Source organism: Mustela lutreola, chromosome 12 (assembly GCF_030435805.1).
Source record: "Mustela lutreola isolate mMusLut2 chromosome 12, mMusLut2.pri, whole genome shotgun sequence".
In the NCBI taxonomy this organism is placed as follows: Eukaryota; Metazoa; Chordata; class Mammalia; order Carnivora; family Mustelidae; genus Mustela; species Mustela lutreola.
The window spans coordinates 34,121,446-34,137,718 of NC_081301.1; the positions used below are offsets into that span (position 1 = coordinate 34,121,446).

Here is a 16,273-nt window from a genome sequence, read left to right on the forward strand (position 1 = left end):
GAAGCGGTTGAAAGAACTATAGGTATTTAGCCTTGAGAAGACCTAACGGGGAGTCTGATTGCTGTTCTTTTAAACGAAAAGTGTATTGTTAAAAGACTTGTTTGGGCAGGCAGATTAGGATAAAGGTTTGGAAACTAAGAAGGATTCTTTCTTGAAGTCCCTAACAGCTACTGTGACCAAGGTGGGCTGAGTCACAGATGGGACTCTTCACTGGAAGCGAGTAAGAATTTGAACGTGGATACTCTATAGCAGGAATTGCTATTATGGGGAAATAAGGTTTCTGTTGTCTTTTTCTCTCTTCCTGAAAGACTACTTGAATACAAGAGCTATCTCACGTTTTTCTGTCCCACATAGAATCTTTACAAAGAAGGGACTGAATAAATGACTGCTGGATTGGAGGTGGAAAAATTAGGAGCTTTCTGGGCAATACCTCTTGTATAGGCCTCAGAAAAATAATTCCCATTCTGTTTGGTGGAGGTGTTCACATGCACAGATTTTATTCAGTGACTACAGAGGAGCAGGCAGGCACTGGTTGCTGAGTGATGAAGAAGGGAATTCAGTCATGGTACATGTCCTTAAGAAGCTTACAGTCTAGGGGCGCCTGGGTGGCTCAGTGGGTTAAGCCGCTGCCTTCAGCTCAGGTCATGATCTCAGGGTCCTGGAATCAAGTCCCGCATGGGGCTCTCTGCTCAGCAGGGAGCCTGCTTCCCTCTATCTCTCTCTCTGCCTGCCTCTCCATCTACTTGTGATCTCTCTTTGTCAAATAAATAAATAAAATCTTTAAAAAAAAAAAAAAGAAGAAGAAGCTTACAGTCTAGCAGGGGAAGCAGACATAACCTAATTTCATCAATAATTGCATATTTTATAAACTGCTGCAGGCTGATGCGGCGGTAATTGTGAGAACTTGAAATAGGGGAGCCCTGACCTGTTGGCCTGGGGAGGAGGCCGGGAGTGCTCCCTGAGGAAGTGATTCATCAAGTAAGATTGGATGACTAGCAATTGGCCAGATAAAAGAATGGGGAGACTTCGAAAAAGTATTAAAGCCTATTTAAGGAAGAAAGAAGGCCAGTGTGACCCAAGTGTGTTGAGCATAGAGGAGCCAGAAAACCTGCAGTCCTTTCAAGAAAATCCTGTTTATTTTATTCTCACACTTTAGTCTTAAGAGAGATCACACCCTGACATCTGCTGGCTAATGTATATACTGCAGTTGCAAATTACACCAGAACAACCATCATTAACCTATTTTCTTGAAGTCTACAGTAAGAAATGAAAATAAAGCACCACGTCTTTTCCCTGTTCTGCATTATGGACATCATATAGGAGACAACACAGTTGTGATTTACAGTCTACTTGCATGAACTCAGTATTATGGATACACAAAGGTGGTGCCACTTGCCTTGTACAAGTTCACGAACACATAGAAATCATGTATATAGAGACGAAAAAACATTACAAAATCACCTTGTCTTATAAACCCACTATCTGATGAAATGGTTTATGAAACATTCTCAAACTGTTATCTTCACAAATAAAACACAGCTGGCTTTAATGCAGTAAGCATTCTAAGGCTAAAGATGTGCTTTAAGCGTGTCTGATAATTTTCATTTTTTTCCCAGCCACATTAGTAATAGTGTGTTCATTTTCCACTTATGTCTATAAAGGACAAAAACACACACAAATAAAACCAATATTACATAAGCAGCTGTACTGACAATGATACTGCTGCATTTCAAACTTGTGCTGGCAGCTGGCTCACCACGCAGTCGTTTGAAATGTCCATTAATCAACTGGCATTAAAAAGGATAAACTTGGTGGGTGCCTGGGTGGCTCAGTGGGTTAAGCCGCTGCCTTCGGCTCAGGTCATGATCTCAGGGTCCTGGGATCGAGTCCCACATTAGGCTCTCTGCCTCTCTGCCTACTTGTGATCTCTCTCTGTCAAATAAATAAATAAAATCTTTAAAAAAAAAAAAAAAGGATAAACTTGGTGAACCAAATGGTGATTGAACGATATCAATATGTAACGTAAAAACGGGTTGTTGGAGGGTAAGGATTTATGTGTTAGGAAGAAGCACTAGCATCAGGAGTTAAAAGTCCTAGGTAATAGCTTCAGTTCTGCTCTTAATTATATGACTATATGAGACAGATTTTTTTTTTTTTTTAACTTGAAACACCCAAATCCAGTTTAGGTAGATTTGGAGAGAAAAAGAACTCAATGAAAGGATTATAGATATTTAGCATCATCAGGAGGCCTGGAGAATCGGTCTCAGAGACTAGGCACCTGGAACATCACCCATGGTTACTTGGTCACTCAACACAGTCTGGTGCAGTGAAGATGCCACCGTCTCTGCTGAGGATTAGCTGCCACCACCTAACCAAAGCCACAGGCCCAGAACCCTGTTGTTTTACGACAACCAGTGCTGCTGTAAGAACTTCATCTTGCTGTGTTTGCCATGCTTACCAAAGAGAATTATGCCAGGTCTCCACTTTGCTGTCTCTGGCACCCCATTCATAGTCCAGGGAATATTTGTAGTGTCAGGGTCACGTGGAGAAGCAGAGAAAATACCTGGATCTCAGCCTTTATAGTGAAAGGCATGCTCTGATTCCTACCCAGCAAGCTTGAGGATGGGGAATTCCCAAGTGTAGGGAGTTCAGATAACCGGGCGTCCGAAAAGGAGGATACATCTACTACATTGACCCTGGACAAATCACACAGCCTTACTTTTCTGTAAAGTAAGGTCAGTGAAGTTCACATGGCTGAGGAAATGCTATATGTTTACCTATTCATTTTACAATAATTACCAACTATGCTGGGCTGCAAAGGTGAACACATCCTCTCTAGTCTAACGGAGGAGAGAAGTCAGGAGACCAGCAAGTGCGAGGACAGAGGCATACACAAAAGAGGTGCAGGCAGAAAGAAGGGAGAGCCCAACTGCAGTTTACAAATGATGTTCTTTTATTTAAGTACTTCAATTTAAAATCATTTTCCACATTACAGGTGAGTCTTGTGCCATTAATGGTGGATAGCACACTCTTGGAGAGAGCTGCTCTTGCACTCTTGAAGGGCTTAGCTGTTCTATAGAAACACCAAAACAATGTTGGCTGGCACAAATGCAGAAAGTCAGGCTTTTTGATTGCTTATTGACATATATCTAGACTGCCAGTTTCATACAATGGACAATTTTCAAAGGATTAAATGTGTCATAGCTTCGCCAGTCATCAATAAGATAAATCATCCAGCTCACTGTAGCGGGAACCACCCCTGTTCTGATCTGACCCAAGTCAGAGTGCTCTTTCTACTCTATCTGGCTACTATGTGTACAGCTTTGTGTCTCTGCTCAAAAGAAATTGTTGGCTTTAGGTTTAGGGTGGTTTTTGTTTTGTTTCAATTTATAAAGAAAAGCGGCTGCATGGTCACTTGGACCTCATCCAGAATCTGTAATACCAAATTCATCATGTGGTAATAACAGATGGAACACATTTTTATGAAATACATTTTATAGAACCAGGAGAGAAATCAATGGGACCAAAGAGTCAGCTCAGTCCAGTGCAAAAATTTTGTTTTCACAGGATTCTCATGTTAGATTTCTATAGCTAACATTCTCCTACAAAATCCAGGGGTCTATGGGGAGCCTGGGTGGCTCAGTCCATTAAGTATTTGACTCTTGATATTAGCTTGGGTCGTGATTTCAGGGCCGTCAGTTCAAGCCCTGCGTTAAAAAATTAATTAAAATCCAAGGGTCTATATCCAACTGCTTGTTTGATCACTTCATTTTGGTGATCCAGGTATCTTATATTTAACAAATGCAAAATTGATTTCTGGATCTCCCACCTCCAAATACGTTCTCCTTACAGTAGTTAACCATTTCAATAAATAGCAGCTCCATGGGCCCACATCAAACCGGTTTGATTCTACCTCAAAAAAAGTATCTCAGATTCATTTCTCTATCTTCACTACCAATACCCCGGTCCAGGTCTTAACCCTGCTTCCGCTCTTTTGTCTATTATCCACACAGTAGCTGGCCGTTTTTTAAAAAAAGTTATCAAACCCCTCTCCACCACTTCAATGGCTTCCTTTTACATAAAATTTTAAAATCCTTATCATGGCCTACTAAGTGCTGCATGATCTGGCACCTACCTACCTCTTTAACTTCACTTACAGTGTTCTCTTAATACAATAAGCTTCAGACAAACTGGACATCTTCAATTTGCCCAAAAAGCAATCTTCTTTCCTCTGCCCTGCCTTGCCTTGCCTCACTCACCCTCCCACCCCCACCCCCACCTCCCCGGTAAAAACCTTCACTCAGGCTTTCTGTGCCTCTTTTACATCTGGCTCACTCCTTAACCTTCCTCTGAGAAATCTTTCCTGACCAACCTCATCTTGCCCCATAATTTAAAATTAGGGTTCCTTTGGTGAACTTACCATTATTTTAAATACACTTTTTAAAAATGATAGTGATTAATGACTACCTTATCCACTCAAGAACTCAAGAATTAACTTTAGGAGGACAGGAACCATAGAAGTTTCATTCATTTCTGTGCCCATAATAATCAACACTGGCACCAACAACTAACACCTGTGCAACATTTACTGTGTGCCAGGCATTGCGTTAAACATTATACAAATAATAATTTATTTTTTAAAGATTTTTTTATTTATTCATGAGAGAGGCAGAAGCAGCCCCCCCCAACCCGCCCCGCAGAGCAGGGAGCCCAAGGGGACTGGATCCCAGGACCCTGGGATCATGACCTGAGCAGAAGGGAGACGCTTAACCGACAGAACAACCAGGCGCCCCACATATAATAATTTAATATAAACTCCCAATAGATTGCCTGGCCTACAGCCAGCGGTCAGTTTGTTGAATGTGCTCCTGCGTGCACACCCACGAGTTGCTCACCACCTCCTGGGGCAGCCCATTACCCTCACAGATAACTGGTGACTGGAAGAGTCTTCTTGGTATTGACCCCCGCATACCTCCCTGCAAATTCCGCCCACTGATTCTATTTCTGCCCTTCTGGGGCCACGCACGCACTGGAAGCCGTAACCGTCCTTTCCACAAGCTCGACTTGGCAGCATCCGAAGCGTTTCCCTGGCGTCTCCCTCTCGCTCCCCTCCCTGCTCCCTCCCTGCAGAGACTCCGGGTTCCTCTTCCCTCTGCGGTGGTCTGGGAGCGTCGCCCCGGCCGCGGGCCCCGGCTCCCGGCATCCCACGCCTCGCGCGTCACGTGACGGCGCCCGCCCGCAAGAGCCCCGCAGCTGTCCGCCCCCGGGCGGGGCTCGCGGCGCGTCCGCCCGCCCCCTGGCTGTGCGCCGCAGTCCTCGCGTCTCCGCTCGGCTGCGCTTCGGCTCCCTCTCTCGCGGCCCCGGACCGTTGTGGGCGAGCGCCCCGGAGAGCCCCCGGAGAGGTAAGCGGCGGTCGGCTACCGGAGGCTGACGGCGAAGTTATTCCGCTCGCGTCCGCGGGATGCCCGGGGCCCCGAGCAGGGGGCGGCCTGGGCGCCTGGAGGCTGCCTGTGGGGGGGGACGTGGGGCGCTTTCCGAGGCCACTCGCCGAAGAGGCGCCTCTCGGTCCTGGCGGAGGCTGAGCACCTGGCTCTGGCGGGACCGGGAGAGGGTGCCCTCAGGTCGCCCGCGGCCCGGCGCTCCCGCACTCTCCTGGCACCTGGAGCCTCTGCCGCGCCGGTGGAGAGCTGTGCCTCGTTTTCCCAGCCCGTAGAACGAGCCTGCCAGGAAAGTGGAGCTCCGCGTTTGCCGTCAGCCTTGAGGTTTTACGAGTGTGCAAGTGAAGTCACAGAGGAGGAAGCAGATTTCTGGGGGTGGGAAGAGCCTTCGCCCAGAAAGGCAGGGGCATCTGGGGCCGGGCACCTACTAGTAAGCGCCCTGTGTATTCTGTGCAAATCCCAAGTCTCTGAGTCTGTTTCTCCAGGTAGTAACACCTGGAGAGTGTTAACACCTGCCTTGCCTCCCTCATCAGACTGCACTGGAGTTCAAGGGGGAAAGCCATTTGAAGAGCCGAACTCTGGAGTCAGTTAGACCTGGGTTCAAGTCCTAGTTCTGCCACTTGCCAGCTGTGTGACCTTGAGCCACACAAAACCCTCATCTGTTAAAAGTAGATAATAATAGTACTTAGCTCATGAGGTTGCTGTGAGGTTCACTGCAAAGGGCTTAGCACAGTCTCTGGCACCAAAGTGCTCAATTATTCATATACCGTTCAATTTATTTGGTAAGCTAGAGAGAGCTTCGCATGAGGGGTGTTTAGAATAATCACACTGCAGTTTGTATATATTTAGTCCTAAAAAGAGTACTGTTTGGGTTCCCCACGAAAGAGGCCAAGTGGGATCGTTTTCCCTCTTCTCTTTTTGGGCCCCCTTTGCCTTCTCATTTACAACTGGCATGTGAACCTGTTGTTCCTACCAAATGAGTCAGGCAGGATGGGAACATTCATGTACTGGAGCAGATGGGTATCAGATTCCCTCTGAGGGGAAAGAAAAGTGCCAGGCATGTGCTGCCACCAAGAAAAGCACAGTACAGTGATTGACTGTTCGAGTAGGAAGACGCCTGGGAAACTGTCTAATCCAGCTGTCTCATTTTGCACATGGAGAAACTGGACCCAGAATGAGGACAGGACTTGAATTCTCAGTGCTGGACAGAATGTTGGCACTGGGTGGTAGAAAGAACACATACTGTTAACCAGACTCTGTGCTTTCCCTGATTTCTTTGTTAATTCATTTATTCAGCAAGTATTTATGGAGACCTACTGTGTGCTTGTACACCTACTAGGAGCAAGAGGAGAAATCTATTTATCTCCCTCTGCTGGTTCTCAGTACATTTTATAATAATAATAAGTTATGTCTCCCAGTGAGCTTTCCTCTTAGCAGCTGGCCCCAAGGGACAGAACCACACAGAGAGGTCTGAATTATTTTACGATCAGTCACTGGAGGTCCCTGAGCCCTTGTTGAAGCCTCTAGAAACTGAAGAAAATGCTGCTTTGTCAGGGCTTTTAGGAAAGGATTTCCTTCTGGCCTGGAGTACTTGGATTTCTTTGTCTTTCTGGTTTCAGGCCTCTTATTGTTTTTAGATTTCCGAAAAGAGCCACCCTCGCCACACTGCCTTCGTTTTGGTTTCCATGGTTATCAGATGAATTGTTTTTATGATAGCACAAGTAGCTGTTAAGTAATACATGGTCAAGCAGTCCCCAGTTCACTGTGGATTTCTGTTTCTGGTGGTGGTCCTCTGTTCTTTGGGGTTGTTGTTGTTTTTTTCTTCAGTGCAGTGCATTCGTACTATTCCTTCCTCCTTTTCCCCTCCTTCATTCTTTCCTTTAACAAACGTATATTCATGCCATAGCCAAGAGGAGTGGGGCCAAGTAGAAACAGATAAAGACAAAGACCCTGGTTTAGGGAACTCGGAATCTTTGGAGGGATAGTCAGGGCATTACATCTGCAAGAGCAGATCTGAGCTTCTGATAAAGGTGTAGACAAGGATCCAGGGAGAGCACTCAGAGGTGGGAGGGAGGGTCCTGGGCATGTCTCAGTCACATAGTAGTAATAGATGGTACAAGAAGCATATGTTCTTTCAGTTTGCCTTAATGAATGAACCTCCTCTTAAGTCACCTATCATGGGCTTTTAAATGACTGCTAATTTCTCTCAGTACCCTCCTTCTGTTAGCTTAGGGTGTTGTATTACTTTCCTACTCATAAACGTGGTGTTGTGTGTATAAAGGTAGATAGTAGAGACATTTGATTAAGATTTTGTCTATTTCAGATGTTTAACCTGTATGTCTCATTTCACCAGTTGGGTCTAATGTAGTCAGAGACTTCTTTACTTTTCCAAGTAATCTCCCAAGTCCTTTAATGCCCTCTTTGGTGAGAATTCCAGTGTCTCCCGCTTCCAAGCTCCCCTGGGGCTTAAACAATCCAAAGAAGTCAATCTGACTTCCACTCTCCAAAGGAGAGAGAACTCCAGGGTCTGGGCAGTCCACCCACATTGTTATTTCTGACACAGCTACATGGTATCACTATTGAAGAGCTATCCTGCACGCTCCAAGGATGTGCGGTCTCTGCTGCTCAGCGCCCTTATTGGACCAGGTTCCTGCCAGCTTGATCCCATGCTTGGATTCCAAGGTTAGAGCTTTTTTAGTTTGTGCTCCCATGCTTAGCCATTTTCCCCTAAAGCACCGCACTCTGGGCAGTGTGTTGAGCTTGTCCTCCAGTAAGTACTCTTTGGGGGTATTTGGGGGTCTTTTGTGCTAGTAGCCTTGGTCAGGGTCACTGCAGACCCCTCAGGAGATTACCCTATTGTCATACCTTTCATCAGGGTTTGGAGGCTCAATCCATTCCTGACCCTAACCCAAGGTATTTTGGCAAATTTGTTCTACTTCCTCTCCAAGATTCTGCCTACCAAGAATTCTCAAATGGCAGATAGCTACCCTAGAACTTTGGATGCCTATTGAGCTTTTCATATAGAAGAAGGATCCTCTGGTGTCTCTTGGCAAAGCACTGTTCCCAGGAGACTTTCTCCACCCATAATCCCAGGAAAAGTAGGCACTATTGCAAATTTAAATGGCATGTACTCTGTTAGGGATATAGGGCTAGGTTTTAATTTTAAAATGAAGTTCCCTCAACTTTTTTAAGAATCAAACAATAGTTGGTATGTGTATTTCATTGTCTTTATTTATTTAAGACTTTGTTTATTTGATATAGTGCTGGAGAGTTGGAGCACGAGCACGAGCTGGAGCATGAGCCGCCGCCACCCCCCACCCTACCCTACCCTCCCTCCCCCCTCCCCACAGCACAAGTCGGGGGAGGGGCAGATGGAGAAGTAGACTTCCCCCTGAGCAGGGAAGCCTGACACAAGGCTATCCCAGGAACCCAGAATCATGACCTGAGCCACCGAGCCGCCCCCTCATTGTCTTTAATTTAAACTTTCAAAATATGAGGTATAACAGTGCATGCAACGAAACCTCACAAATGGTTGCATAGTTTAACAATTCTAAGAGAAATATACATGGAACCACCACCATGTCAAGAAGTGGAGCATTGCCAGTACTCAGTAGCAACCCTCCTTCCCAGAAGCCACTACCTTGACTTACATGATAATCATTTGTTTCTCTTTGTAGTTTTGTCACCTATATTTGCATCCCTAAAGAGTATAATTTTACTAGTTTTTTTTTAACTTCATACATAGAATCATACTGTGTGCATTTTGTGTTGGCTTTCTTTTGCTTTGTGTGCTGCATCCATGAGGTTACCATGCTTATTTTCATTGCTGTTTCATGATATATGTCACAATATACTTATTTGTCCCATAGTTTACAGATAATTGTGTTGCTTATAGCTTCTGACTACCAAGAACAGAACAGCAGAGAACATCCTTAGACATTTTCTGTTGTTTTTGTGAAACTTCTGTAGGTAATAAGTGCCGGAGTGGAATTGCTTTGCTAGATAATGCCAGTTTTCTGAGTGATTGTAACCATTTACTCTCCTACCAGCGGTATGTCAGAGTTCCAGTTGCTTTACATCCTTGCAAATACTCAATATTATCCATTTAAACTCTTCTCATGGGTCTGTAGTAGCTTTTGTGATTTTACTTTTCTTTTCCTTGGTTACTACTAATGTTGGGCACTAATTGATTAATTGGATATCCTCTTTTCCCAAATTGCCTATTCAGTCTTTTGCCTGTTTATCAGTTTTTCTTATTGATTTGTTGGAGTTCTTTATGTATTTTGATTAGTAGTCCCTTGTCAATTACATGTTTTAAGAATATCTTCTACTCTGCGATTCTCTTTTACCGTCCTAAATAGTGATGTCTTAGATCCTGTTCTGTAGAGGCAGGACCTGAAATAGGGATTCTTGTTCATGTGGTATATTGTGGATGTGCTCAGGAAAAGGAGAATGAGGGAAGCAGGGTGGGGGGAGGAGGGGAAGACTGGTATAACCAGGTGAGGTGGCAGTTTTCCAGAGAAGGGACATTTGTGGGTTATCAACTGACATTCCTATGAGAAGGTTGGGTGTACTGGCTAGTGGAGACTCTGGTTGGGTTACTAATAGTATTCTCTACATTCCATTGAGATACATTCTTTTTTGTTGTTGTTTAAGATTTTATTTATTTATTTGACAGAAAAAAACACAGCGAGAGAGGGAACACAAGCAGGGGGAGTGGGAGAGGGAGAAGCAGGCTTCCCACTGAGCAGACAGCCCTGATGCAGGTGCAATCCCAGGACCATGAGATCATGACCTGAGCCAAAGGCAGGAAGGCAGTTGCTTAACGACTAAGCCACCCAGGTGCCCTGAGATACATTCTTTTCTTTTCACTCCACCCAGATACAGCTCCAGGATTCTGGTTGGTCACAATTTTTAGGAAAATTTACAAGAGGAAGGGTAGTGGAACAACTCTACAATCCTGCTGCCACAGCCAGTGCAAAAAAATGTAACTACTGCTCATTACCTTCTTCATCTGCCGTCTATTCTAGTTTCCTTTCTTTGTCCCTTTAATGTTCAGAGAGTGCAGTGATAAAGCCACCTGGTTCTGGAAGTTCGTTGTGTTTTGTTGTGTTATTTTTGATGACAGATTCAATACTTTTAATGGTTCTGAAGGTTTTTAATTTCTTCTTTAGTTTTACTAAGTGATATTTTTCCAGGAGTTGGCCCCTTTAAAGGTTTCACATTTATTTATATAAAATTGTTTGTAATATTCCTTGTTATTATAATGTCTGCGACATCTGTAGTGATGTGCCCCTTTTCGTTAGTTTCATTTTTACGTTTTCTCCCTTTTACTCTTCCTTAGTTTCAGTAGCATTTCCTTTCACCGAAACAACTTTTGTCTTCATTGATATTCTCCATAGTAAGCTGGTTTTCTATTTCATTAAGATCTGCTCTTTTATTTTTTCATTCTACTTTTCTTAAAAATTTTTTTTCTTAAAAATATTTTTATTTATATTTATTTATTTATTTATTTATTTTTAAGATTTTATTTATTTAGGAGCACCTGAGTGGCTCAGCGTGCTGGGCCTCTGCCTTCGGCTCAGGTTATAATTCCAGGCACCAGGGATCGAGCCTCACATTGGGCTCCCTGCTCAGTGGGGGCTCTGCTTCTCCCTATCCCTCTGCCCCTCCTCCCTGTGTTCCCTCTCTGTCTCACTCTCTCAAATAAATAAATAAAGTATTTATTATATAAATTATAATTTATTTACTTATTTGAGAGAGTGAGCAAGAGAGAAAGCAGGAGCAGGGGAGCTGTAGGTCGAAAGAGAAGCAGGTCCCCTTCTCAGCAGGGAGCCTGTTGTGTGGCTCCATCCCAGGACCATGGGGTCATGACCTGAGCTAAGGACTTATTAATTAACCCACTAGGCCACCCAGGTGCCCCTCATTTGTATCCTTTTGATTCTTTCCATTTAAGGCTACACATTTTTGGGGCGCCTAGGTGGCTCAGTGGGTTAAAGCCTCTGCCTTCAGTTCAGGTCATGATCCCAGAGTCCTGGGATGGAGCCCCGAATCTGGAATCTGGCTCTCTGCTCAGTGGGGAGCCTGCTTCACTTCCTCTCTCTGCCTGCTTCTTTGCCTACTTCTGATCTTTATCTATCAAATAAATAAATAATCTTTAAAAAAAAAAAAAAAGCTACACATTTTCCTGCAAACACTGCTTAGTAGGTGCTTATAAGTTTTGATCTGTGATATTTTAGTCATTTATTTCTAAATATTTTCTAATTTCCATTGTGATTTCCTCTTTGACTCATAGCTATCTTAGAAGTGTGTTTAATTTTCAAATATATGAGTATTTCCTGGTTATCTTTTATTATGGTCCATGAGCTTGTTCTCTATAATTTTAATCTTTTGAAATTTGTTGAAATTTTTATTAAGACTTTGTTTATGGTCCATTTTAATAAATGTTGCATGTGTGCTTGAAAATAATGTGACTTCTGCAGTTACTGGATTCAGTGTTCTGTATTCCATTAGGTCAGATTTATTAATTCACATCTTCTGGGTTTATTTTTGCCTATTCTTGCTATTACAAAGAGAAATGTGTTAAAATATCCTAAGTTTATGAATTTGCTTATTTCACCTTCTGTTTTTTTGCTATCTTTGAGCCATATTAAGTGTATACAAATATAAACTTGTTATATTTTCCTGGTGAATTAATCTTTTATCATTATAAGGTTGCCCTTTTCATCTCTAAAGAATGGTGGATTTTTTTTTGTTTGGTTGGTTGATTTAGGGAGTTGGGGGAGGCCTTAAACTCTATTTTATCTGATACCAATGTGACTACACCATTCATTTTTGGTTAATCTGTGCTAGGTATATTTTCTCCCATCCTTTCAGTTTTATTCTTTTTGTGCTGTGTGTTTTAAATATGTCTTTTATAAATAGCATGTGCTTTTTTTTTTTTTTTAAAGATTTTATTTATTTGACAGACAGAGATCACAAGTAGGCAGAGAGGCAGACAGAGAGAGAGGGGGGGAAGCAGGCTCCTTGCTGAGCAGAGAGCCCCATACGGAGCTCGATTCCAGGACCCCGGGATCATAACCTGAGCTGAAGGCAGAGACTTTAACCCACTGAGCCACCCAGGCACCCCACATTTTGCTTTTTTATCACCTGTTTCTAATCTCTTCATTGGAAAATTTGGTCCTTATTAATGTCACCACTGATGTACTTAGGGTTACGCTTGCCTTAATATTTTATCCTTTCAATATATTTGTCTTGTTAGTACTCCATTTTGCTTTAGCTCTTCCCTCCTTTTGGAATATTTTTAGTCATTTGCTCTTTTCCTTCTAGTTTGGATATTATGCACTTGCTCTTCTTGAATAGTTACCTTTGAAATTTTAATTTAACCGAAGTTGATAAGTTATGGATAAATATATTATGGATAAATAATAAATAAATAAATAAATTTATGGATAAATAAATATGGATAAATATCCCACTCTTCTTTTGGACAGTACGGGACCTTAGACCACTTGATCTCTTATTTTTTCCATCTTGCTTAGTGGTAGACTAGTTGTAACACAGTGTGTTAGCTTTGATTAGAGTCAGTTAAGGACCAACAGATAGAATAAATGTAATGAGGGAGGAAAAAGGTGAGAGAACGAAGAATTTGAGAAAACAATATGATTTTGTCAGGACTCTTTTGGTTGCAAGTAATCACATTATTAGACTCTCTGGACTTTAAAAAGAAAATCTGTTTGCTTATAAAACTACACAGTGGGGCGCCTGGGTGGCTCAGTAGGTTGGGCCTCTGCCTTCAGCTCGGGTCATGGTCTCGGGGTCCTGGGATTGAGACCCGAGTTGGGCTCTCTGCTCAGCAGGGAGCCTGCTTCCCCCTCTCTCTCTGCCTGCCTCTCTGCCTCCTTGTGATCTCTCTGTCAAATAAATAAATAAAATATTTAAAAAATAAAAAATAAAACTGCATAGTAGATCCAAGGGTTCAAAAAATCTTTTTAGGATTTTTTAAGAGTATCTCCTGCTCCGTCTCTCTCAGTCATTCAGCCTTGCGTGTCTTAATTCCTTCATTCCTCAAATGAATGCTTCCAGGTTGTCCCCACCACTGGCAGGACTGATGGGATCTTCTGATTCTGCTTTGGGTCAAGTATGAGATAGAGGGTTGAGGCACTATATATGATAGTCCCACCTCTAAATGGACTAACTGGAGTGGGAGCAGAGTTCCTATGAGGAACCAGAAGAGGAAAGGTGTGCTGGACAGACAAAAATAATAGCTACCTCAGTCCACTGTGCCGAGTAGTGACTTGGAAGAGTAACACACAGAAGGAAGAGGGTGTGATTGGAATTAACTCAGTTAATCTGTACAAGAAAAAGGGAGAAGACATCACCTCTTCATGAGCCCATTGATAGGGAAGGAGGAATCTGGCCAGGCAGTTCCTTCACCCACCAACCAATGCCAATGGCAGTGCTTTGTCATTGTTTTTGGTCCACAGTAGCAGAGAAAAGGGAGAGCTAGTATGGGCTGTCTAGTATGTGGGCGTGTAGTCAGCATGTCAGCTGTGGTGCTGGCTATTCCCACAGGCCTTTCTCAGAGCAGCTTCTACTTCCACAACTCCTGTTCATGTCAGTCCCACATAACCATGTTTTCTCCCATAAGATCTTGCTCTATTCCTACTCCCTAGTCAGAATTTCGTGGGCCAGAGCCGAATGTCAGACCCAAGAACAGCCAATTCATAGGCTTACCAACGACCTGTGATATGAACTACTGGAAAACAAAGATGCATGTTTGTAGAAATTTGAACTGGGGATTGTGGAAGAGCGCTTAACTACAGAAATTGAGGCTGAAATGATATGTAAAGTCAGGCTTTTGAAGAGTTCTGGCTAGCTGGTGTTATGGGGAAACAGAAGCACTGAGAAAGAGAAAGTGTTTATAGACTCCAGGTAAAAGGAGAATGGAGCTGACCCATGAGGAATGGCTGAGTCACGTGATGAGCCCCCACAGGCAACCCCATGGGGCTGCTGTGGATCCAAACCTTTCATCCTACACTCTGGAAGATCCAACCCTACTGTGATCCTATTCCATAATATCCTCACTAGCCCACATAGGTTTATATGCTAAGCCCTTCCTTTGCACTTGCTGAGATCAGAAGACTCACTAGAACAGATATTCAGAAGTTGGGGTCAGTGCCCACGTGGGTGAATTTCTGTTACTGCTAATGATTGCTGTGAAAAGAAATCTCACTCTTCTTGTCATCGGATGGTCAGCAGCTACAAAACTTGTCGGCTTGAGGACAATAAATAATACACCCACTGCTTGGCCGGCTGTCAGTATCTGCATTGTTGGCCATGGAGCAGGGCAGTGGGCTTGGCAGTGAGCTCCTTTCCCTCTGTGGTCTCCTTGTTCTTACCTCACAACAGAAAACCCTAAATTATTGCCTATAATTAATTTTTTTTCTGAGATATTGGAGGTTTGGTTCAAATGCATTACAATGAAAGAAAGGAACTTAGGGACAGGGAAAGGTCCTAGGAGAGAAGAAATTCATCACCATTTATTGTGTGTTTACTATGTGTCAGGCGCAATGTTAAGTGATTTCCATCCATTCTCTCATTTCAGCCTCACAACAACTCCCTAAGGTATTATTATCCCCACTTTTATAGATAAAGCTCAGACACAGGATGGTCTGACTCCATTGAATGTGTAATTTTGGGTGTAAAATAACAATCACTTGGTGTGGAATTGCCTCAAGCTGAGAGCAATTAAGGAGAAATATGAGAGCTGTGTGTGGTGGCGTGGGAGTCAGGAGGTAGTGGGAAAGGTTCTGATCAGGTGTTCTCTCCACAGACCATGCCTGGGAGGAGCCCCAGCAATCTCATGCACTAATGCATAATTGCAGGATTAAATTCATCCTTATTTCATGATCTGTGAGTTTATGTGTCTGTGTGGTGAGGTTAGAAGGTCCTCCTCCATCTTTTCACAAGTTTAGGAACCTCAGAAGCTCAGGAAGGGAGCTAGGAGGGAGGCTGCTGCAGCAGAAAGAACAGAGGCTCCACACTCAGTCCAGGTGAGGAACCACAGCTTACTAACTCAATAAAAGGAGTAACTTTATTCCTGGAATTGGGGATAAGAAGACTCCTGCCTCTTACATTGCTGTAATTGCTCACTGAGATGACATATAAGAGGTACTTGACATTTAGTAAGCCCTCAACACACCATTCCCTGCCCTCTCCAGGTCACCCAGCTGATGAGAATCTGGACTAAAACCCAGGTTTTGGAATTCCCAACCCAGTACACTCTATAGGTAAACTACCATGAATGGACAGGGTGTTGAAGGAGGGAGAGAGAGCCCTCACTGCTCCCGACCACACTCGGCACTAAACATGCATCAGAACACAGCCTTCTGGTCTATGCCATCAAATTTCAAAGCTAAAATAAGAAACAGCTAGTTATTTTTCAGGCTGAGGAGGGCTGAGCCTTAAAGAAATTATGAAAAGCCCAGCTGAGATTTTTGTCATTTTCAAAGTTTTAAATTTTGTCTCATTTCCAATAGTATGTGTGTAGGTATGTATACAGGGTTCTTTCTTTCTTCCTTTCTTTCTTTTTAAGGTTTATTTATTTGACAGATCACAAGTAGGCAGAGGCAGCAGAGAGAGGGGGAAACAGGCTCCCTGCTGAGCAGAGAGCCCGACTCGGGGTTCGATCCCAGGACCCCGGGATCATGACCCGAGCTGAAGGCAGAGGCTTTAACCCACTGAGCCACCCAGGTGCCCCCAGGGCTCTTTCTTGATTTACAGTAATTTATTCTGTGTACTTTCAAAATAAAATCCACAAAACTTAAGAGACA

General features: G+C 43.4%; 1 protein-coding gene across 3 annotated transcripts in view; it reads left to right on the forward strand.

Moving 5' to 3' along the window:
- FBXO10 (F-box protein 10) overlaps positions 1–16,273 on the forward strand; it is a 68,466-nt gene that overhangs the window by 7,563 nt on the left and 44,630 nt on the right. Inside the window, exons 1-2 of one of the 3 annotated variants that reach the window (XM_059142019.1) lie at positions 5,287–5,402; positions 8,002–8,120. The exons of 1 other annotated variant lie outside the window; for it this stretch is intronic. In XM_059142019.1, the coding sequence (XP_058998002.1) occupies positions 8,046–8,120 (75 nt within the window). In that variant the 5' untranslated portion in view covers positions 5,287–5,402; positions 8,002–8,045. Of the gene's footprint in view, positions 1–5,126; positions 5,403–8,001; positions 8,121–16,273 lie in introns of those variants that run through there. One more of the 3 variants, XM_059142021.1, reaches the window with a different exon arrangement.